The sequence below is a fragment of the Lontra canadensis genome, unplaced genomic scaffold (assembly GCF_010015895.1).
Source record: "Lontra canadensis isolate GAN:19392208 unplaced genomic scaffold, GSC_riverotter_1.0 scaffold13, whole genome shotgun sequence".
NCBI classification, from domain to species: domain Eukaryota; kingdom Metazoa; phylum Chordata; class Mammalia; order Carnivora; family Mustelidae; genus Lontra; species Lontra canadensis.
In genome coordinates, this window is record NW_022631007.1 from 1,005,824 (window position 1) to 1,029,369 (window position 23,546).

The 23,546-nt window shown below is 51.5% G+C and overlaps 1 protein-coding gene across 2 annotated transcripts; it reads right to left on the reverse strand.

Annotated features, from left to right (window-relative positions):
- Positions 1 to 1,573: 1,573 nt before the first annotated feature.
- Positions 1,574 to 19,909, reverse strand: PTPRN (protein tyrosine phosphatase receptor type N). Of its 2 annotated transcripts, none has more exons than XM_032857274.1 (23): positions 19,640 to 19,909; positions 18,125 to 18,175; positions 17,773 to 17,886; positions 14,575 to 14,671; positions 13,385 to 13,646; positions 12,945 to 13,299; positions 12,373 to 12,507; positions 11,734 to 11,768; positions 10,800 to 11,074; positions 10,494 to 10,580; positions 10,004 to 10,083; positions 9,793 to 9,857; positions 8,850 to 9,068; positions 8,212 to 8,412; positions 7,965 to 8,112; positions 7,730 to 7,803; positions 7,416 to 7,493; positions 7,211 to 7,330; positions 6,128 to 6,294; positions 3,127 to 3,180; positions 2,385 to 2,449; positions 2,114 to 2,187; positions 1,574 to 1,864 (listed from the first exon to the last, which is right to left on the reverse strand). In XM_032857274.1, exons 1-23 carry the CDS (start codon positions 19,752 to 19,754, stop codon positions 1,793 to 1,795), a joined length of 2,943 nt encoding a protein of 980 aa, XP_032713165.1. In that variant the 5' UTR covers positions 19,755 to 19,909; the 3' UTR covers positions 1,574 to 1,792. The 2 variants fall into 2 exon arrangements, with proteins under 2 accessions (XP_032713165.1, XP_032713166.1); XM_032857275.1 differs by having other exon boundaries at positions 12,373 to 12,504; positions 19,640 to 19,908.
- Between the last annotated feature and the right edge of the window lie 3,637 nt (positions 19,910 to 23,546).

A 23,546-nucleotide genomic window follows, 5' to 3' on the forward strand; every position in this document is an offset into this window, starting at 1 on the left:
GGGTGACATAGCCCCCTTTGTTGCCCAAACACCCAGAGGTCACAAGCTTCCCAGTTGACAGCAGAAGTCCCCCGTTTGACCAGGCTGCACTCCCCAAGTACACTGTTGAGTCCCAAGAAATTCATTCTTCTGGCCTCGCCTCTTGTGGCTCCACCACTGGCCTTCCCCAGGCAGGGACCCGCTGTCCACTAGCCTGCCCCACAGCAAGGACCAGGCTAAGTTATGACTCAACCACAAGTATGGGAATGACAGAAAGTAGGGAACACGTGGTGAAAACGTGTAAAAACTACTCCTAAGGCCCACAGACTGAGCCCCTCTCTGGGTTCCCTCACCTCAAGGCCAGGGGCCAGTTGCATAGGCCTGCCTCTCCCAGGTGAAGCAGTCCAAGTCCGCCCCACCCAGGGTCCAGGCCCCAAACTTGTCAGGACCCAGACGGGAAAAAGCTAGGGACCTCCTCCTCCCTGCTCTCCAGACACCTTCAGAGATGCCCTTCACGGGACAAACAACTTTCCACTGTCAAGCAGAGTGAGGTGGCTCCCTCGTGACTCTCTCTCCCATTCCAGGAGAGTTGCCTAGCTTCATGTTCTACAGCCAGAGGGCCTGTACTGTACTTTTCTCAAAGCAAGTAACCAGCAAGGAAGTTCTTGAAGAGGAACTTCAAGCCTCTATCTTGAAAGAAAGAATCTGCTGGAAGTTTGTAAAATGGCTGTTTTGCCCACTCTTGGTCTTTGAGATGTCAAACATTGGATCTGAGCCTCAGCAGAGCACAGGTGAGGTGTAGGGGGTCCTGTGGTCTGCTCCCAGGTCCGTTTGCTCCCTGTGCCAGGCAGGTGGCAGTAACCCCCTGTTGTTTATATGAGGGGACAGCCTTGGCAAGGTTAAGTGTTCCTAATTCCCAAGTTGCTCCAGGCCCAAGGCTCTTTTTGCCTAATTTCTGTGTCCATCACCTTTGTCCAAGGATGCCTCCTGACATGCACGTGTGGAGGACATGGGGCCCTATAAGAAGGAGGGTTGGGAGAGGGTGAGGAAGTGCCCCTGCCCCCAGGTGGATGGATGCCTGTTGTGATGTCTCACAGGCCTGGTGTACAAGCTGCTACCAGAGTCTAGCTAGTTTTGCTTGTGGTGTGCCAGGCGCTTGGCCTGCATGAGGCTCATTATCCTAGGGCTGAAGGGCACAAAGAGATGGAGTCTGGAAGCAGAGACGACACAAAAGTGTAGGAGTCCGGGTTGCAGCTGCACGCATGACACACTAACTTTATTCACATTGATACAAAAGTAGATTTTTCTAGAAATGTTCTCTTGTGCCAGAGGGCGAGAGTGGAGTGGCATGTGGCAGGAGGGCAGGGGAGGAGGCCCTAGGGAGGCGGGGAGGGCAGGGGCCAGAGCGTGGGCCACAGAGGCAGGGCGGCAGGCAGCGGGGGATGGGCAAGCAAGGAGGACGGGCCCTCCACCGGGTTGGTCCATACAGACATCCTGGGAGCTCTCAGAAGAATGGGAGCTGGGCTGGGGAACTCGGGCAGGAGAAGGCTCTGGGTGGAGGACTTTCCTCTGCTCCTGGCTGGCTGTCAGCCCCCCCACCCAGCCCCTGCCTCCCATGGGACTTCCTGGGGGCTCTGACAGGTGAGAGGCTGGATAGGTTTGCCCCTTCCCACATCCCCTGCTTTACAACTGGCCATGCCCAAGAGGGACCCAGGCGGTGGGGTTGGGGGAAAGGAGGGGGTACACAGAGAGATGCTCACACAGGCAAAGAGGGAGCAGAGGCTGGTCTGCCCACTGAGGGGCCCCAGGGGTCTCACTGGGGCAGGGCCTTGAGGATGGCGTTCACCTCCTCCGCCACAGCTGTCAGAGCAAATTCAAACTGGTCCTGGTGAAGGGCAGGGGGAGAATGGTCATGGAGAGGACTGACCTCTGCTCTTGCCCTGTGGGGGGGAGGGAATGGGGAGGGGGAGCTTTTGGGGAAGGGAGGGGGGCTTTTGGGCAGGGGAGCCAGGGAGGTCACTTAGGCCAGGGGGAGTCCTCCCGGAGCAGGTGGGGGCAGGTGGGGGAGGCAGGCTGTTGCCAGTCTCCCTGGGCGAGGCTGGCAGCTCAGGTCAGTGTGGGGAGGAACAGTCACCTTCGAGCGGACAAGTCCAGGCCTTTGGTCACGGACGTGCTCCAGGGTGGCAGCGATGTCGATCTCCTTTACTCCTGGAGATTGGAAAGGGCACAGGGTTTGCCCAGAGGACAGGACCCAGAAAGCCTGGAGCGCCCTGGGCTGGGAGGCTTAGAGGACTGGGCAGAGCCTGGGGGTGTGATAACTGGTCCCTCCAGGAGCTCCCAGGAGCCTGGGTGCTGGGATAGCTCATCAGGGGCAGGGCTGCGGGCCCTGTGAGGAAGGTCCTCACCTTTTGCCATGCGGTTCAGTACCATGTCAATAAGGATGTAAGTGCCAGTCCTCCCCGCACCGTCGCTGAAACAGGAGAGGATGACAGGCTCGGCTCAGGACCCAGCAGAAAGGGGGAGGGGCAGAGGAGACAGGGAGGCTCCTCAGGATGGGGAAGACACTGGAGGGGCCAGTAGGCATGGTTGAGGAGGCATCAGTCAGAGCCTCGGCGGTCCCTGGGAATTGGGTCTTGAGTGGGGGACCTGTGAGCCAGGGGGTGTCACTTGGGTAGTGGGCCAGCCTAAAAGAAGAGCCCTGGCTCAGTCTTAAGGTGAAATCAGCTGGGACAGAGGCGGGATAAGAACGGTCCTTTCCAGCCTCTGGGCAGGCTTTTGTTCAGCAATCTTTTGGTGTAAATGGTCAGAGGATAAATATTCTCAACTTTGTGTGCGACATACAGAGAGTCTCTGTCACACATTCTTTTTTACTTTTCTTCAACCATTTAAAAATGTGAACACCATTCTTAGCTCATGGGCCATTTAAAAAAAAACAACAAAAAACAGATGGTATGTTGAAGTTGGCCTGTGGGCTGTTGTTGGCCAGCATCAAGGGGCCAGACAGCATGCATGGGAGATGTGCCCACGGAGGAGGACCAGAGAGAGGGGTGGCAATCAGGAATGCCCCACCTCAAGACCCTCTGGCCTGGGCTGGCCTGTCCCCTGTGACCCCACCCCCACCCCTGCCCCCAGCCCTTCCGCACGCACCTGCAGTGCACAATGATGGGGCAGGAGCGGCCCCGGTAGCACTTGTTCACTTTCCTGCAACAAGAAGTGGATGTGAGGGGGGGCACCAGCACATACCTGGGGGCCGCTTTTTCTTCTTGTTCTCCCCATGTGCCCAGGGCAGAGGAGGGAAGAGAGCTGGAGAAATGAGTCAGGGCAGGAGACAAAGAACCAGGATGATGTGGGTGGCCCTGGGCTTGCCTTGTCACTTAATGAGCTTGATGCCCAAGTGACGCACCTGGGAACAACAGACTTGGCCTCTTTGAGCCTCAGTTTTCTTGTCTGTAAAATGAGGGTATAATAATAGTAACCCTCTTCTTAGGGTTGTCACCATGATTGCATGAGATAATCCATGTAAAGAATTAAGTGTGAGGTTTGACATACAGTAGGTGCTCAATAAATGGTAGTACTATTAATGATACTACGTAATATTAATAGCCACCTCTGCTAGAAGTCCAGCGAGAATAGGTTTTCTGGTGACGTCAAGGGTGTCAATCTCCTCACATTCCCGCTCTGCCCCTCTGCCCTCCTTTACAACTGCCCAGGATGTTCCACTCCCCAGTCAGGCTCCTGGTGGTCCTCACTAGCAATGAGGTCGGGTAGCCCTAGGCACAAAATTTCTTTCACAAAGGGAAGACAATCTTCTGCTCTGAATGTTATACAGCTGTCTGTCTCCCTGAATCGGCCTCATCCCAGCACAGGTGTTCTGTGGTTGGGTCATATTTAGACTTGGGGTCCACTTGGACCTCAGACTCTTTTCTGTTACACTGACAGCTGCCCTCTCAGCAGGGAGCAGAGGATTTCTCCCTTCCTCAGTGGCCTAGTCTAACCTGCCCTTGTCCCTTATGACTTTCCTCCTTTGAGAATTACCTGCAGAATCCTGATACCCCCAGTGGGCCAGGACCAGGGAGGACCACCTGAAGAGTTATTAGATTGTTTCAGGGGAAGCTTGGAATTTAATGATCTACCATTGAGACTCCCCCAGACTTGCAAGGGCCAGGTGACTCTGAATGATTTTACAGATGTCCACATGGTTTTCTAGCAAGTTGGCTCATGTGTTAGAGAGCTGAGGTTGAACAGAAGTATCTGCAGTAGCTCCCAATCATTTAATAATAATGACAGTGAATCATATCTAGAATTCATTGAGCCTTTCCTATGCACAGGCACTTAAACGAGATTTTACAGACTTTATCCCATTGACTCTTGTAACAACCCCTGAAGTATGGGTCATCATCCTCATTTCACAGGTAAGAAAAACAGAAATCGAGCAACTTTTTCAGAGTCGCTTTTTAGCACTTAAAAAAAAACGAGTTTGCCTTCCCTCTGTGTAGACCTCCAACAAACCATATTTATTAAGCAGCAGTTAATTTGTTCTGGGTGTCCGGTGCCAACTGAGTTTATACCATTCTGGCCTAAAGCAAAGAAACGTAATCTTTTAGCTTACCTGTGCAGTCTTAAAAATGGTCCATGCACTAATTCTATAAGGATTTTTTAAACGTGGAAAGCAAGAAATAACTCTATGACCCCTGGCATTGTTTTTGAGGACCCTGGGCCTCAGGCTCCAGGGAGCCCAGTGAGAAACCATCATCCTGAGGCTCAGACACTATCCCCAGCTGGGGCGCCTGGCTGGCTCAATGGGAAAAGCATGCAATCTCGGGGTCCTGAGTTTGAGCCCCAGGTTGGGTGTAGAGATCACTTAAATAAACTTGAAAAAAAAGAAAGAAAGAAAAGAAAAGAAAGAAAAAAAAAACTATCCCCAGCTTCTTCCCCCAGTTCTGCTCCTCTGCTCTCTGTCCAGCACCTGGAGACCTCAGGCCAGCCTGGCAAGAGGCAGGAGGAGGCTGCAGTGTGGGCCAGGGGGAAGACTGGGAATGCCGGAGGTCTGGCCTGGTGGGTGTTTTGTTGTCAGAACAGGGAAAGGCATCTAGTTAGCTTCCTGTCCCAGCCACCACCTGCTCTACTGAGTCCCCAGTAATCCTGAGAGCCTCCCAACTGTCTTGGATAGTGTTTGTCTCCTCAGAGTTCCCCCACCCACTAGCTCTCCCAGCAGCCTTCAGGGGGCCCCAGGGCCCACAAGTCCTGATTAGATTGTCCTGTCCATGCAGCGGCCACGCCTTCCAATGATCACTTTTGTGACTATGCAACTGGAGAGAGAACACTAGCTGCAGATCACAAAAATGACACTGGCAGCCGTGAGAGGGAGAGAGAGACAGAGGAGAGGGTAAGGACAGAAGGACAGAGTGGGGAGACAGAGGGAGGGAGAGACAGAGAGAGGGCAGGGAGGTGGAGAAGGCAGGGAGAGAGGGGACAGAACAGCGGAGAGATGCAGGACAGGAGAAATGGATAGAAAACAGACTCAGAGACAGTGGGAGAGACAAAGAGATGGGGGCGAGGCAGGGGAAGGGGAGAGAGAGGAAAAGGAAGGAAAGAAGGTCGGGGGAGAAATAACAGAGGCAAAGAAACAGCGAGGGATAAAGGACAGATGGGCAGGAGGGAGTGAGAGATGAGGGGAGAGCAGACACACGGAATATGCTGGAGATCGCAAGAGCGGCACTGGAGGCGACGAACAGGAGAGACGGGAGCCGGGACCCAAGAGAGGGAGAGCAGGCGAGAAGGGAGCTTGAACTCAGGTGAGCCCTTCTTGGGGGCGGGGGTAATGGAGAAGCCAGATACGCGAGGCAGGGAGAGAAAAGGGGCGAGGGGGACTCAGCAGGCAGAACAGCGGAGCGAGAGCAGCGCGGGAGCGGGAGCGCAGGGGTGGAGGGATGCGCGCAGCCAGCCAGAGCATCCGTCCGGGCTTGCGGGGTCTGGAAGTGGGCGACTGAAGGTCAGAGGCGGAGGCTCCAGGTCAGCCTGGAGGGCCCGCCTCACAAGACGGGGGCCCCCAGGAAGAGTGGTCTTGGGGTGGGGGGCGCGGTGGGGACGCCCAGCTCCCGGGCCCCCCCGCTCGCGTGCCGCTCTCTCCCCGCGCTCCCTCCCTCACCTGCGGAAGTCCAGCAGCGGCCGGGTGGACGCCGGAGTGCCCTCTGCCGGCCAGCTGAGGAAGTGGAACTGCGTGAGCGTGCGCGTCTCCTGGGTCTGCACGTTCTTCAGGTAGAAGCTGCGCACCAGGAAGTCCTCGCACCAGATGTGCTCGGACACCAGGTTCACCTGCCAAGGAGTGGGCCGGGTCTGAGGACGGCAGCGCCTCTCCAGATCCTCCCAGCCTCCCAGGCCGGCTCAAACTCTCCATCCTCCTGGAAGCTTACCCAACCGCCCGCTGCTACTGCCCCAGTTCTCCCCAGGATCCCCAGTTGTCTGTGTCACTTATTGGCTGCTCAGGACAACGGGTGGCTTTTCCACCTGGACACAGCCACTGAGGGCGTCTTGAGGCCAGAGATCCTCTTTCCTCTTCCTCACAGAGTCTAGCACATGCCTGTGCTACACACACCATCAACCTGTATGAGATTCTGTATTTTTATTCATTTTTTTTCTTTAGCCATGAGCAACACCAATTAAAAAAAAAAAGTTTAAAAAAAAAAGACTGCTGGATGCTTATCGGATGATGAAAAACTACTATTCGGTGCTCCCTTGGTGAGGAGAAGCTTGTTGTCTCTTAGTGTCTCCTGCTTTACAGGGGGTCACCTTCCACGTAGCAAGAATCTGTTCCTCTTTCCTCGGCTCTGCCTCTCCCCAGTACCCCCTCCCCCAATACCTATCTTCTCTCCTAATGAAAAAGCTTGTTTCTATTCTATTTGTGACTGGTGGTTATTTCTTTCCTGGCTTTGGAAACTCAGCGCTAAGTGAGGCTCGATTAACGTAGGTCTTAATGTTGGTCCCATCTCATACACTCTTGGCTTCCGGCTTCTTACCTCGGTTTTGGTTGTTTTATAGTTTTATTTCTGTACCTTTCATGATAGGTCCCTACAGATGCTTCCTGGCCCTGGCTGGACACACACATGTAAACATATAGTACATGTACATGTGTGTGCACGTGCATATATGCATATACAATTCATACATGTATGAATGGTTCACCATCCACTCTCTCCATTCCCTCGTCCCCCTGCCATGGGGTCTTGCTGACCTCATATACGTGGTAGAGGGAGGACCCCTCGTCTGGCCAGTAGCGATCACACTGCTTGACACCATCCTCCACCAGTGGGGTCAGCATGACAATGACGGTGCAGCCACTCTCCCATACCATCTAGGGACAGAGATTCCACTCTAACCTCTCCAGCTCCCCTCAAGGACCACTGGTCCCCGGAGAAGCCCTCCTTCCAAGAACTCACCTGCCAGAAGTCTGCGATGGTGTGGGACAGCGGGCCCTGGGTGGCTATGTAGGCTGGCATCCGAGGGTCATGCTCAATCTGGGGCAGGGGAGACACGTCATGAGCCAGAATGGGAAATGCTGCTATGGAGAGGCTTGGTCAAAGGGAGCGGGTCAGGATCTGGGAGAGCTTGAAAAATCCCCATTTCCATGCCGGGATATCAGGCCCCATAATTCCAGGGCATCAGGTGGCATGGACAGTGACCATGAGGAAATGGAGTTTCCAGGAAGGATAAAAATGGGGCAGAGGAGGGGGCTGGAGCTAGGGCCACTTACAATGGGGCTGGCATTGATGTAATCACTCCGAGAAGGGCTGCTCTCCACCTTCAGCTTGATGCGCGCGTGATCATCTGCACAGACCCCACATCCCACCTCAGGTGCCCCTCCAGTTACTGGGGTCCTGGTACCCCTGCCACTTGGCCGGAGCCAGGAGCCTGGCCCTTCCCCCAAGCCCTCCAGAGCTCCCCGCAGAGAGAGGGCTGGGCCAGGCTGACCAGCAGGACTCACTCACAGGGCAGAAAGTCAGGGTGGCGGTTCTTTTTGATGTTGCCCTCCCCCTGGGCCGCAGCACAGGTGTTGGGCTCCGCCTGGTAGGCGCACAGGGCCTGCCACTCCTTGGCCAGGCGGTCCCGGTTCCGTAGGTGGTCCTCCATGTACGCCTGCAGGGATATCGCAGCCTGCCTTGGCCCACACCCCCGGGCCAGCCTCTTCCAGCATCCCAGCCCTTCACCCGCCCTGGGCCCCGGGCCCCCCCTGACCAGAATCATGTGTCCCGTGGAGATGTCCATGTTGGCCTGGGCGGGCTCCTCGCACCAGGACGGTGTGCTGCTGTGGGAGCTGGGGCTGGCCTGGGCTGCGTCACTAAACTGGGAAGACACGCTGCTCACCCGAGAAGGCTCTGGGGGACCCTCTGCCCGGCTGAACAGAGACTTTGTGGCCATGTGCTGGCGGCACAAGTCCTGCAGAAGAAAGATCAGGCAGGGCCCCAGGGCCCCCAAAACCCTTTCAGCAGCGTCCTGGGTTCCATTCCAGATTCCTCCCTGACTGATTCTGTATGAAATGCATCTCTTCGGGGAGAGAGGGGGAGGCTCTGCTGCCAGGACCCTCATTCTTTTCCAGGCTGTTCTGTTTGTGGGGTGCCTCTGACAAGCTCAGAGATGAGAATGGGATCCCGAAGCGTGGTCCCAGGAAGAACCTTAGGAAGCATCTGCTCCCAATTCCCACCCATTCAAGATGTCCCCACAACACCCCAACTTGGGTTTCTGTAGCCCTAGCAGGGCCATTCCCAGGGATGTGTGCTCAACCTCCGTACAACACCCCACCCTCACCCTGTGTGAGACCCAGACTCCCAAGCCCCTTCTACTCACTCTCATCCACAAGTTTTTGGGCCACACACCTGGTACTCGAAGGTGGTGTCACCATGGGCCCCCTCGGGCCCCAGGGCTGCCAGGCGCTCCTTGTCCCGCTGCCGCGCATGCTGCCGCACACACAAGGCCACTGCCAGAGCTACCAGCAGCCCAGCCACGCCCGCCAGGGCCACCAGAGTGAGCAGCACCGAGCGCATGGGAGATGTGCTGCGGGCTGGTCGGGGAAGGACGGCAGCCGCCTCCTCCCTCTGTGGGAGCAAGGCTAGAATCAAGGAGGGCAGTGGCAGGGGGTATTTAGGAGCTGTTCCTCAACCCCTGCCCCCCACCCTGGGGCCGCAGTCCCTGCTAGGGTATCTGCAAGGGCAAAGCTGGTAGGGCAAGGGCATGGTGGCTCAGGCAGAAGGGTTCATTTAGACCCAGGACCCTCCTTCTCAAGCCCCATCGGACAACTGAACCACACAGCACTGCCTGAAACTTAGTGGATGACCCCCACCAGGAGTTTTTGCATTTAAAAAATGAATGTAGACAAGTTTGGAGAGTCCTAAGGAATGGCACAGTAGAATGTGAGGCAACAGTGTTGCAGAATAGAAATACATATTGAGGTTAATGTCCTTACTGCATTGGGTTTTCTCTTGGAATTTAGAAACTTTGTTCCAGAAGGCTATGGACACCTCAGGTGGTGTTTCCACGCTGGAGGCCTTCCTATAGAAGGGTCGTGCCCTTGAGGAGGAGGGAGAGGAGGAGGAAGGGCAAGGAGAGGGAGGAGGAAGCCTAAGGGCGGAGGAGCAGCAGCTACTGGAGCCATCTGCTGGCCAGAAGAAGAACTGCAAGGGGAGGGCTGCTTTGGTAAAGCTGGTGGGCCCACCGAGTACAAGAGGTTTCAGCTCTGGTTTTCCTGCCAAGTTTGCCCCCATCTCTTGTGGGCAATGGCAGCCCTCTGGGGTTTCAGCTGATTCTTCAGTTAGCTCATACCTGTCCCACTCCTGTCTGCAAGATCTGGAGCCCTGTCTGTGCTTCCAGTTCCGACTTCACCAGCCCTGCAGGGAAGATGTGGGTCAGACTCTCTCCAGCTCCAGGTGGTCTCCATAGGGCCCGTGTGTGTTGGGAATATTTCAAGGGGGGCATCAGCCACAGGCCTGGGTATGTCCTACTAACGCTGGGGCTGGGACCGGGCAGTATTTACCAGCTTGATGGGTCACATCGGCCAAAGACAGGTTCTGTTCATTGTGTCGGATGCGGAAGGTGAGGGCCGGTCCCACCACACTGCCAAACAGGAGCTACATTACTGCCTCACCCATCACAGACCCCAGACTGTAACAGAGAGGCCAGCTCTGGCCCTCTCCCCATGAGAGGATGAAGCTGAGGCCGAACAGAGATGCCTTACAGGAACATTGGAGAGGAATGCTGGATGAGGCCAGCATCGTGCGTGTGTGTGTATGTGTGTGTGTGTGTGACCATGGGCCCCCTCAGGCCCCATGGCTGCCAGGTGCTCGTCCTGCTGCCGCACACACAAGGTGTGTGTGTTGTGGGGGGCACCTTCAATGCAGCTGGGACCCCACCGTGGCCACTTACCCGAGACTTTGTCTTCCCTTCCTTCCCCAAGCCCCTCCAGCCACCTCTCCCCTCAAGGCACCTTCTAGATCCTTTCTGTCCCAGCTAGATACCAGCCCCACCTGATATTGATGAAGCTGCCCGAGGACACGTGCACATGTTCAGCGAGGATCTCCAGCAGCTTCACTCCTGCAGCCAGACTCAGGGGCCTGAAGGTGGGGAGAAGGGAGAGGAGGGCAAGTAGGGATCTTCTTGGCCACTTTCTTGAAACAAGCTACCTCCAGGGGTGCAGAGAAGCCCACCCCCTGTCCACTTCACATCTGGATTTCTGCTCTCTGCTTCTTGCCAGGCAGGCCTGCCCAAATAACATTCCTTCCTCGGGGGATGGGAGGGGGGACTGGAAGGCTTCCCCAGGCTGAAACCCTTACTTCTGGTCAGTGACAATGTAGCCATACTCCTCTGCTGATGGCTGAGCTGACGGCTGCCTCACAGCTGGGAACTGGCTCTGGCTCAGGGGACTTTTCTTCTCCAGCAGGACAGGTGTGGCAAGTTGGGTAGCAGCTTTGGGGGACTCGGAGGATCCAGAGCTCAGCACCTGCTGGGCTTTATTGGAAGTGGGGCTGGCAGTGGGGTATTCAGGCAGGGAGGGCGTGGGGGGTGGAGGCTCCACTGTGTTTTCACCCTGCACCTGCTCCTCTGTTGTCTGTTTAGAAGAGAGGATAGAGATGTAGTCTCTGGATAGTATAGGGGGTGGGGGGATGGGAGTCTGAGGTCCCTAAAGAGGACCTTGGGACTTGTTTCTTTCTAATTCCCAGGGCCCAAGGCAGCACTGGGCACATAGAGGTTACCCAGAAAAGTGAGTCAGCTGGATGGATGAATGAATGACTGCATAAAGGATTAAATGAGTGCAACATGGTCAGTAATGATCCACAGGATGGAGCTGGAGTAGGGAGAGCCTCTGGAGTGAGGGGAGGTGGTGTTAGGAGAGATGAAGGCAGGCGATGATTTTTAGATTTCTGTTTAGCCACAAAAATCTCAGAAGTCACACATGTGGAAAAGATAGAGCTCTTCGGGCTACAGGGAGGGTCAGGAGCCTGCGTGCAACTCCCCTCTTCACCTAAGGATCCTCAGAGCAGGATCTGAAATGACTGTAGTGAAAAAAAGCAGCGAATTGAGAATTCCAGCTTCTAGACCCAGCTCTGCCATCAGCTTGAGGTGAGAGCTTAAGGGAAGGACATGTGGTCTCTGGGCCAATGAGGAGGGTTGGAAGATACAGATCTGGGTCCCAAGGCTGAGGTTTAGATTCTGACAAGGGGGGTTGCTGCTAGGGGCACTGAGGGTCAGGGAGGTGCCCAAACTCACTTTCTTGATGTCGGCTCCAACATTCACAACCCCTCCTGTAGAGACAGGAAAAACAAGACTCTGGGCAAAGGGCCAAGGTGAAGGTCCACATAACCCAGGTAGGAGAAAGAGCCAGCAGCCCTGAGTGTGTTGCATTTGCTGTGGCCTCTTTGCCCTCAGTCAGTGACCCAGTCCAGTCTTTGATCTCATCCTAAGCATGGTCTCATGCCTGTTAGCTTCTACCTTATGATTGTTTTCTCAGCTCTTTCCAGAGTTATTGGCCACACTTGTCAAAACTATTCGTTGTTCAGTCCTCCCCCTCCCCATTGATTACTGGCTTCACTTGGCATTGGCCACTTCCTTTGAGGCTGTTATCAACCACTCACCTTGCCTGGTGCCTCCTGATCGCTGCTCATACCCCCTGTTGGCTTCTTCTTCCATTACTCCCATCCTCCAGTTCTTTCCCACTCTAACTCAGCTCACCACCCCAGTCCCTTGCCTCCTGCCCTTGGCAGGCAATGAGCCTGTGCTCATGTCTCAAAGGAACTCTCTTCTCTGCCCCTGACCTTGCCCTCTAGGCTTCTCCATGTGGTCTTGAGACATGGGGCAAGAGGCCATCATGGAGCTGGTGGTTGCAAGTCTCTGTGCCTGGACACTCACCCAGATTTCGTCCTGCGCCCTTGGGCAGCAGCTGCAACAGGGTTGAGAGGGTGGAGAGCTGCTCAGGGGTCAGCTGACGCAGCTCCACCCCATAGCCCGCCAGCACAGCTGCCAGTCTCTGGAGAGTCACGTCTGCTGGGAGCCAGACACAGAGCTTATGGCGAGATGGTGGCAGAGAGGTGGCGGTGGCAAGATGAACTCGTAGGAGGCATTTGGTGGGGGGAGAGTACTAGCACACTTAAGAGTTTCTTCTCAAACCCTAGGAGACTGATGCCCTCCACCTTCCAGCCCTCATCCATACTTGTGGGGAAAGGCCTTCTTAGGGCCAAGACCAAACTTCAGGCCCACCACGAACATCTTGACTCTCCAGCTGAAGAAGAGTTATGCCATCGCCCTGCCCCACAGTATCCCCACTGCCTACCTAGTGCCCGGCATAGATCAGGTTGTCAGTATGGATATTAGTTACATATATAATGACTTTAAGGACAAATTAACAAATGTGTGGGTCGTTGGGAAGGAGCCCCCGAATGCAGCCCCCACAGGAAGGGCACAGATGCCAAGAAGTCTGTTACCTGGCTGCTCTGCTGGAGAAGAAGGTTTCTCCCTGCGACCTTCTAGCCCTTCCTCCTCGTAGCCCTCTGAGGAGTCCTTTGCCCGGCTGCTGCCCCCTTGCTCTGGCAGCCTTGGTGCCCTGGCCCTGCTGGGCACTGGCAGCTCCTGGGCCAGGTAGAGAAGCCCTGAGTCCTGGAAGAGTTGACCTGGCGAAGGCCCTGGAGGGTCCCCATAGGAGTGGTCAGAGTGAGCCCCAAAGAGGTCCTTGGAGGCAGTTCTGCTGAAGACGGTAGACGGTTCAGCCTTGGGCAGGGGGCCGACACTGACCAGCCCTGGAGAGCCCTCTGAGCCCCGGGAGCCATCGCGGGAGCCAAACTGTGGGGGAATCAGAGATCCAGGTAAAAGCACATATCAGGGCTTGGGGACAGGTATTGGGGTGGGGCCAGTGTTTAAGGCTCACCTGATGGAACAGGTAGGGCTGCAGCAGGGCGGGTTCATAACTCAGAGCAGGGTGCGGGGCCTGCGGGGGCAGTAGCAGGTGCTCCAAGAGAGGGGGCAGCAGCTCAGCCTGCAGAGGGGAAAGTGGAGAGCCCACCCCAGTTCCACCCCCACCCCCTGGAGGTTGAGGAAGTCGGTGCTGGGCTGCAGGGGTAGAGCCAGTAGGGATGCCCTGCAAGAGCAGCTCCCCGGCAGGACCAGGTCTCCTGGGCACCAAGCCAGATCTGGGGAAGAAAGCAAAGTGTATGTTTGTGTGTTGGTTGTGTGGAGCAAGGGCATACAGAGCCTAAAGGAGGCAGAGAGGGTGGGACCAGACAGGCTCAGCGGTTTAGAGTAAACTTTAGAGTAAACGTGACCTCTTACAAAATGAGCTAGCCTCAGGGGAAGAGAGAGTAGCATGGGGAAGGGCCAGAGGGCCAAGCCTGGGCACAGGTCATTGCCTCCCCGGTAAGCATGCGCAGGTCCCTGAAACACAGCAGGGGAGGTTAGGGTTGTGTGAGACGAGGAATGGAGGAAAGAATGGGTGCAGGGAAAGGCAGCCACGTGCCTCTATAGATAAACTGAGGCTGCAGTTTGCCCCATTCCTCCTGTATTCGTGTCCCCACACCTGGCTCTCTAAGCGTGCATTCAAACACTCAGTTCAAACATTCGGTACCGTTCTCCCCTACTCTGCCTTCCTACTGTACTCTGCCTTTTTCATCCTGCTATCATCATCGGAGACCCATGGCCCTCGTTGACTTTCCTCTGCTTGCAGAGTCTGAACAATGCCTCCAGAGGCCCCAAACTGCAGAAAGACGATGGTCTCTCCACATACACTTCCACATAGTAATGAAATGGAACATTAAACATTTTCCGTATGACAAAATTCTCATTTGTCCCATACTGACTCCTTTGGTGTTTCTTTTAGATTATGAAAATGTCCAAGTTTTTCAGAACTTTTTTCCCCCACCATTTTGCTGGATCCCTGGGGGTGAGCTCAGCTCATACTGAATATGTGAACATGTCAGATGACCACTCTTGAACATCTTCAAACCCATGCCTGTGGCTCCTGACCTTGGTGCCCACTTCCCTCCCTCTTCCCTCTGTCGGTCAGGACAAGACCACAGACCCACCAGCCTTGCCACACGAGAGCTGTTGAAAAAGGATGCCTACCTGTCCCTTGGACGGGGCTCTGGGGGATGAAGCCTGGGTATGCGTTCCATCTCCTGGGAGATCACATACTGGGTCAGGTCATCGTGCCAGGACAATCCTGTCAGGAGACAGGATAGGTGAGGTTGGCTCAGGAGAGTCTGAAAGCCCAGTAACAGGGACCAGTGGAAACCAAAACCACACTCCCTACCCTGTAGTGCATTGAGTTTGGCAGAGCAGGGGGGCAGTGGAGGTGGCCCAGAGACCTGGTGGGTGATCTGAGCTGTCCCCTTCCCACACTCAGGGACAGATTTTGGAGTCAGACTGCCGCCAGTGAGACTATGTTTGAATCTTCTGCGGTTTACTCATTGTGCAACTTTGGGCAAATTGCTAAACCTGTCTGAACCTCAATTCTCTCATCTGTAAAATGGGGGTTTATACCTCCTAAGATTGTGACAATTGACCCAATGTAACATGGTAAGAATAGTATCTGTCACATAGTGAACTTTAAAGAGCTGTTATCATCATCATCATCATCATCATCACCATCACCATCATCATCATCATCATCATTACTTCTTTTTGTTGATTTGAACCTTACTTTTCTTTGTAAAGTGGGAATAATTACATACTTCGTGGGGCTATTGTGAAGATCAAGTATGATCAGAGAAATGAAAGTGCTTACAAAGTCCTAAAGCACTATACACATTTTAAATATTCACCACCTCCACCACCATCAGTCATCTTATGACTCTTTCCTTTCATGAAACCACTCTCAGGAAAGATTAGTTACCTATTCTTAAGACATAATCTCCCACTCTCCACCTCCATTCCTTCTTTCCTGCTTCTGAGTTAACAGTCTGTACTGCTCCTAACTCATATCCTAAGATTGACTATCATCCATACCTGCCTTGTTGCCTCTGGACATTAGAGAACTCATCCCATCCAAGGCCAATTCCTCCACCTGAGCACTGGATTTCACCCCTTACTACCTGCTAAAGAACATCTCTGCAATTTCTCCCTATTTCCTACATGATCATTTTCCTCTGTTCTCTACTGAATTATTCCCTTTAGCATACAAACATGATGGAATTCTTTTCATCTTAAAAAGTTACTGCATGACCCCACATTCCTCTTCAGTGATCACACCATTTCTTTCCTTTTCTTTGCAGCAAGACTCTTTGAAGTTACCTCTACTGGCTGTATCCAGTTCTTTTCCTCTCCTTCCCTCTTCACCTACTCTATTCAGGATTTTATTCCCACCTATTCTACCAAAACGATTTTCATCCAGATCACCAGTGACTTCTGCTTATCTAAAGCCAGTGGCCAATTCGCCAATCTCATCTTATTTCACTCACCATCATTATTTGACACTGTTGATCACCCCTTCCTCTGCAATACACTTCCACTTGGCTTCTAGGACACCAAACATTCTTGTTTTTCCTCCTACCTCTGTGGCTCCCCCTTCTCAGTCTCCCTTGTTGGTTCCTCTCCTTGTCCTGGTCCTCTTAATATTATAATTCTTTAGACTTCTTCTTCGTATACACTAAAACATTTGGTTATCTCATCTACCTCATGGGTTTTAAATGTATTTTTTTTAAGACATTTATTCATTTGACAGAGAGATCACAAGCAGGCAGAGAGGCAGGCAGAGAGAGAGGAGGAAGCAGGCTCCCTGCCGAGCAGAGAGCCCGATGCGGGGCTCGATCCCAAGACTCCGAGATCATGACCTGAGCCGAAGGCAGCGGCTTAACCCACTGAGCCACCCAGGCGCCCCATCATCTACCTCATGGGTTTAACTGCCATTAATATGCCAAAGAATTCCAAATTCCTATCTCTACTCCAGAATCCTCCATCTCTCTTTCAAAATAGAATCTCATACTTTCAACTTCCCGCTCTATTTGAATGAACATCTTAAATTTAGTATATTCAAAACTGAACACCCCCTTCCCCAGGTTGGTCCTTTTGCATAGCTAATGACATCTTCATTAACCCAGTTATTCAGGCAATAAAACCTGGTGTCATCCTTGGCACTTCCCTTTCTTTCACAGCACTGTCCAGTATTTCATGAAGTTACACTTACTACTTTTAAAATATATGCAGAATTCTGTCATTCCTTCCTACCTCCCTGCAACCACCTGACCCATACCATGTTCATCTCTTACATGAGTTATTGTGGTAGCTTTTAACAATCTCCCCGCTTCTACCCTTGACTCACTTCTTTATATCATCGACAGGAGCAAGCATGATTATGCACCTCTATGCTCAAAATCTTGTCATAGGTTCTTCTTTTACTCAGAGTAAAGACAACATCCATCCATACTTTCTGTTATAAGTCCCTGCGATGATCTGCATCCCTTCCCCCAACACCCATCTGACTGCATCTTCCATTTTTCCTCTCTATCACTCCTCTACAGCCAGACCATAGAGATGTTCTCCATGGTATTCCTCGAACTTGTGCTCCTGCTTTAGTACAGGTTTTTGTTCTAGCTCTTTGATCAGGTTGAAACATTGCCCCCAGATAAACTTCTGGAAAACACTTCCACTTTTGATGTCTTTGTTCAAATTTCATAGTCTCAATAAGGTTTACCTTGACCACTAAATTTGATACTGAAGCTTTCTACCCCACCATATCTGCCCCTTTATCATGCTATAATATTTGTTTTTTTTCCATGACAACTTATCACTTTATAACATACTATATATTTTCTAATTTATATATTGTATTCCCCTTATGCCCCCAAATGCCCCAGTAGACAGAGATCTTTGTCTGTTTTATTCCCTGATACATCCCAAGCACCTAAAACTAAGCTGGCCATGTAGTAAATACTCAATAGTTGTTGAATGAGTGAATTTGATGAGTGGGGGGGGGGGTTCTCCTGGCTGAGGACTCCAGAATTCATGGTTCTGGAGCACTCAGACAGTTCCATGGAGTGGGTTAGTTCTAAGGAGATGGATGGTGGCCTCTTCCAGTGGCTCCTTCTGTGGAGGCCCCCTCTAGACTCCTCCAAAGAGTCCAAATGTGAACAGCCCCTCTCTCTGGCTCTACCCCCACTCCTGTCTTTCCCCTTTCTCCAGCAAGGTCTGGGAAGGTAAGGTTCTAGAAGTAGGGGTGATAAGAATGTTTCATAAAGAGAAATTCTTGAGTCAAGTGGCCCCTCACTTCCCCACCCTTATCTAACAAAGCCCCCGTGTCTTTCCTCCAGTGCAGCTAGACCTCACCTTGGGACATGAGCTGTCGGAGCACACTTTGTAAGCGCTGAAGAACTGGGGAGGTGACTTGCAAAAGGGGCCGGGCCTGCCCCACTCCCACCTGGCACTGTCCAAACAAGCCATCTAAGAGCACAAAAGTGGTGTCAGCAGGAGGCTTGGACAAGAGGTTTTCCAAAGTCCAGGTTGCAAATGGGCATCACTCTCTCCATCTCCTCTCTTGGCTTCAGAGAACTCTGCTCCTTCAGGCCATTCCCAAATATTTTCCCCAAGACTGGTACTCCATCCCCCTTCCAGGCCCCCCACACACTTCTTTCTTACTGTGTCCCCTGTCTGGTAAATCTTATGCCCAGGCCTCACTCACCCTGAATACAGACTTCAAGGTGAGAACAGAGTCTGCGGTCAAACAGACAGCCTGTAGAGGGAAAAGGGAGCAGAGGCTCAGACACACCCCCCCCCCCCGACAGAATGGTCAGAGGATGGGCATGCTGGGGAAGGGGGAAACAGATGGGGTCCATTCTTTCATCCTAAGAAAGGCTTTCAGCTGGGGGAGAGGGGGAGTAGGGAAGAAGCCTAGAATTCTTAAGAGAAGGAAGCACAGGATCTGAGAGTCTGGATCCTTTCCTTGAAAGCCTCAGTTTGCTTAACTGAGTGATGGGGAGAAGGCTTGCAGGTGTAGGGAGTAGTCGAGGATCAAATACTCCTACTCTCATAGAATTACTATAGGGGGGAATTTGGGGCCAAATTCTGAGGAAAATGGGACTTTCCTCCCCAAATCTCCAAAAGCATTTTAACTATGATGAGCTAGGGCTCAAAAAGATGGAAACCCTAACACACCCTCCTTCCATGTGGGAAAGGGGTATGGCTGAGGTGTCTCTAAAGCAAGGCTCCCCACACTGTCCCTACAGTCAGCGGCCCCCCGAGCCACTAGCGCTATCCGCGGTGCTGAACTCTGAATCTGGCACCGCCGAGGGCTACCTAGCCTGGAAGCAGTTATGGGGGAGGGAAGGTTGCTAGGGTCAGGAGTCTCCCCAAGACCTGACCCCTCCGCCGTTCCAGACTTCATTTACCACCCTACCATCCCACAGCGCCACAGGAAGTACCTTGCATTGGCCTCCAACCCAGGTGGGAAAGGAGGGCGTCAGATGATGAGGCTGTGCCCCTTCCCCCACGCGCCCCACCACCCCACCCTCCCCCGGCCCATGAGTCAGCGCTGACTGTCTCTGTCCGCTCAGATGTGAGTCAGCACAGGCCTGGCTGGGGGGGGGGGGGGGGGAAAAACCCCTCCCTCTTCCCCCCCTTTTCCCCCCCCCCCCCCCCCCGCCCCCGGGCCTTTCTCCTCTTACTGGCGATCTGATAGCAGTAATTTGCCTTTCAAAGCTTAAAGAGAAACCCTGGCCCCTCCTTCAGCCTGATCCTCTCCTGGGAACTGGGACCCCCCATGCTCGTGTCCCCAACTCCTCCTGCTCGGACATCAGGGCTCTCTCTTCCTACCCCTCCCTCCCACCCCCATTCCCTCAGCGCGTCACCACTTCTTTGGCGCCTCAGCGCGACTTCTCCCGTGGCCTTGTAGCCAGTCTCTAAGCCCTTCTGTCCATATGCACCCCCATTCTTCCTCCCAAACCCGCAATCTTGCCCTGAGCCTGCTTCTCTTAGGTCCCGCCCCCGTATTCCCAGTCCCACCTCCAGGCCTACGCCCCTTTCCTCTCAGACGCCCTCTCATCTTCCTCACCTTCCAGTGCTAGCCCCTACCCTACTCCAGACACATATTCTACCTGAACTTGCTACCTTCATGGCACCCCTCCCCACCCCCCACCGAGTTTTGTTCCCAGCACCACACTCCACCCCCACCACCCCACCCCCCTCATTTCCTCCTGACCGTGGGCACTAATGGCGCTGCAGCCTCCCGGGCGGCTGCTCAGCAGCAGGAGGCAGAGGAGCACCCGGAGACCCCCGGATCCCCCGGGACCCCCAGGCCGCTGCGGGCGCCGCATCTTTCCCGGCTCCGCGCGCTAGCTCCCCTGCCACGACCGCAGCGACGCTGGCCGGAGCCAGCCACAGGGGCCGAGGCGGGACTTGCCACTCCCCACCCACCTACGAGGCGGGGTCTATACGCCCCTCTCGCTGCAGCTCGGCCAACCCTGGGCTGGTGGTGACGGCATCTCCACCCCCGGGTCTTACGCTTATTTGCGTCATACGTGGCGTAAGAGCTCTGGCTTACCGAGGTGCCTACCCGCAGCTGTTCTCCACCAAATAGTAGTCACTTCGCTAGAATTCCCACTTGGCCCCACCCCCTTTTGACATATGCTTCTCCCCAAGGACTACCACCTCTATCACCCAATCCCAAGGTTGGAGAAAAGGGCTACAGCTGGGTGGGGGCCAGGAAATAAATGTGAGTTGGCTGGTGTAAGCCCTAGGATGACCTTAAAAGTGAGAATAGGAACTGTTACGCATCTCACTTGTTGGTACCGGTATCATCCTTAGCGGGGATGGTTTTGCGTGTGTGCCTGGATTCCAGCTCTAGCAATGCCACCTACTAGGAGTATAACTTTGGGCAAGTTGCTTAACCTCTCTGCGCCCAAATTCCTAATCTGTAAAATAGATGTGCTAATAATTCCTACCTCACAAGGTGGTTGTGAGGATTCCACGAGTTAAACTCATCTGGCGCACTTACAACAATGAATGCACTGGCGCATACTCAACACATGACACAGACTGGCTTTCGTTATTAGCCTTGACTCTCTTTTCTTTTAACCTCTCCCACCTCAAGCCTATCAACAGCTTATGGTTTCTACCTGCAAAATGGATCTCCCATCTGTCTATTTTTTCTTTCCTCCTTATTCTCTACTTTATCTAAACCACTGTGCTCTTTCATCGCGAATAGTACTGTAATCATCTAACAAATCTTTTGCTTTTACTCTTCACACCCAATAAGCTAGGGAGTGAGCTTTCTGAAGCTCAAATTTGATCACTTTATTCTCTTAGTTTTCATTTAAAAATTTCCAAAATACAAGAAAAGATAGGGTGCACAGTAAATACTCATGTACTCATCATCTAGACTTAACAGTTATTGCTATTTTGTGAAATCTGCTTCTTTTAAAAAGTCAATTATAGACATCATATTTCCCTTATAAGTGTTTCAATATGCATCTCCAAGAAGTAAGGCTATTTTCCTACATAATCCAAATGCTGTTATGACAGCTAACAAAATTTACAATAACTCTCTAATATCATTTAATGCTCAGTTCATGTTCAAATTCTCAAATTGTTTCCAAAAATGTCTTTTTCCATCTGTTTTGTTCAGAATAGGAGTAAAAAAAAATAGGAGTCAAAGACCACCATTGTATGTGGTTATGTTTCTTAATTCTCTTTAAATTAACATAGACACCACCCCCCCCATTTTGGGCACTGTCTTGTTGAATAGACAAGACAGGTTAGTTTTGGGTTTTTTTTAGATTTTATTTATTTATTTGACAGGCAGAGATCACAAGTAGGCAGCAAAGCAGGCAGAGAGAGAGGAGGAAGCAGGCTCCCCGCAGAGCAGAGAGTCTGATGCCGGACTCGATCCCAGGACCCTGCGATCACCACCTGAGCCAAAGGAAGAGGCTTTAACCCACTGAGCCACCCAGGCCCCCCCAGGTTAGTTTTTCCTTACAACTCCCCACCTTCTGAATTTGTCTGATAGTTTCCATATGATAGTTTTCCCAGTATTTCCCCTGTGTATATCCTATATATTCCCTGCATTTACTGTAAACTAGAAGTTACATCTCAAATCTTGATTGGGGGCACCTGGGTGGCTCAGTCATTAGGTCTCTGTCTTAGGTTGGGGTCATGATCCCAGGGTCCTGGGATAGCCCTGCATCAGGTTTCCTGCTCCATAGGAAGCCTACTTGTTCCTCTTCCACTCCTCCTGCTTGTGTTCCCTCTCTCACTGTGTCTTTTTCTGTCAAAGAAATAAATAGAAAATCTAAAATAACAAATAAATAATAAATATTGATTGGGTCAAGTTAAATAGTTTTTAAGTAAAATGCTTTATAAGTGATGCTTATACCTTCAATTGTCATTTCAGGAAAGGGGTAATGTCTGCCTGTCATTCTCTTAGTGATGCTAAAATTGATCACTGGTTTAAGATAAAGACAGATCACTGTATGGAAAATTGTGTTTCCCTCTAGTGACTAATATGTAATCCATGGGATGATATTTTGGCACTGTGAAAATATTTAGTTCCCATCAATTTTTCACCTAATGGATTTGCTATTCCTTGATGGTCCTCAACTAAATTATTTCATTAGAGGCCACTAAATAGTGACTTCTAATTCTATCATTCCTTTAACATTTATTAGCTGATATTGTTTTATAAAGAAGTCTCTTCATCAACTGGAGTTATTTACCCTGAAATACAATTCCAACTTGAAAGGTAGGATACATTCTTATTTTTTTGGTTTACCAATCTACAGCGTAATGAATTTAGGTATAGTAGTTATCTCCAATGGTGACAAATAAAATTTTAAAAAATATTTTAATGACGTTTCTTGTTTGAGCATTACTATAGAAGTATGGATTTTCATATATTCAATGTGCATCAATCAATTGCAGTAATTTTTTTTATATTCAAATTGCCTCAGAATAAGTCAGTGAAAACTCCTTTAAACTGGCCCTGGTGTTCTTTTGAAACATCCTATTAATCACTGACAGTTCTCTTGCTTTCTATCACTCAAGAGGTATCAGGTACATCTCTTTTATTCCCTGCCCTAGACATGGAAGCAGCCATTCTTCCAAAGAAACTTGGTAGCTTTTAGTAAGGACTGATTTTAGAGATCACAGTCAGGGATTTAAGGGTGATAATAGCAACTGGGATGACATTGCTTATAGATCCCTTCAGCACCCAGAGCTAGAATATTAAGATATACACACACAGACACACACACATTCACACACATTCATATTTCCAATTAAAATTTAACTGTGATTTTTTAAAAGATTTTATTTATTTATTTGAGAGAGAGACAGTGAGAGAGAGCATGAGCAAGGAGAAGGTCAGAGGGAGAAGCAGACTCCCCATGGAGCTGGGAGCCCGATGCGGAACTCGATCCCGGGACTCCAGGATCATGACCTGAGCCGAAGGCAGTCGTCCAACCAACTGAGCCACCCAGGCGTCCCTAACTGTGATTTTTACTGAGCTCTTTTGATTTTGTACTTGTATCTCTTTATTCTTACACTGAAAACGTTGGTTACTTATGACATTAATGTAATCGCTTATATGTGTAGTCCTACAATATAAATACAATAATTTACAAATAAGAATGCAAATATTACTCTACTACTAAAACAAAAAAGACAAATAAGATGTGTGGTAGTTTACTTTGTCCTTGGAATATAATTACTTAGGGTATACCATCAAAATACTGCATTCTAAAGTCATTTGAAATAGTTCTTTTGTTTGTGCTGTCATTTTTACCAATATGATATATAATCCAGTTTGTTTCAGTTTGTTCTCAACTTTAGTTTTTTTACATATAATTTTATTTTTTTGAATATGTAAAATATTTACACTTTTCAAAAATCAAAACTATATAATAAAATATACTTCAAGAAATTCTTTGCATCTTCCACAATTTCTCCTGCCATTTTTTTAAAAAAATATTTATTTATTTTAGAGAGAGACGGAAAGAGAGAGAGAGAGAGCAGGGGTGGAAGGAGAAGGAGAGGGAGGGAATCCTCAAGCAGATACCCCACTAAGCACGAGTCCAATATGAGGCTTGAATCCAGGACCCTGAGATCATGAC

What these genes read in the sequence shown, in the direction of transcription:
- PTPRN (XM_032857274.1), bottom strand. Translation starts at nt 19,754, where the DNA reads ATGCGGCGCCCGCAGCGGCCTGGGGGTCCCGGGGGATCCGGGGGTCTC. An exon ending in CCGACAGCTCATGTCCCAAG is followed by an intron (nt 14,672 to 17,772) that starts GTGAGGTCTAGC and finishes GTCTCCTGACAG; the next exon opens with GATTGTCCTGGCACGATGAC. An exon ending in GAGCCCCGTCCAAGGGACAG is followed by an intron (nt 13,647 to 14,574) that starts GTAGGCATCCTT and finishes TTTCTTCCCCAG; the next exon opens with ATCTGGCTTGGTGCCCAGGA.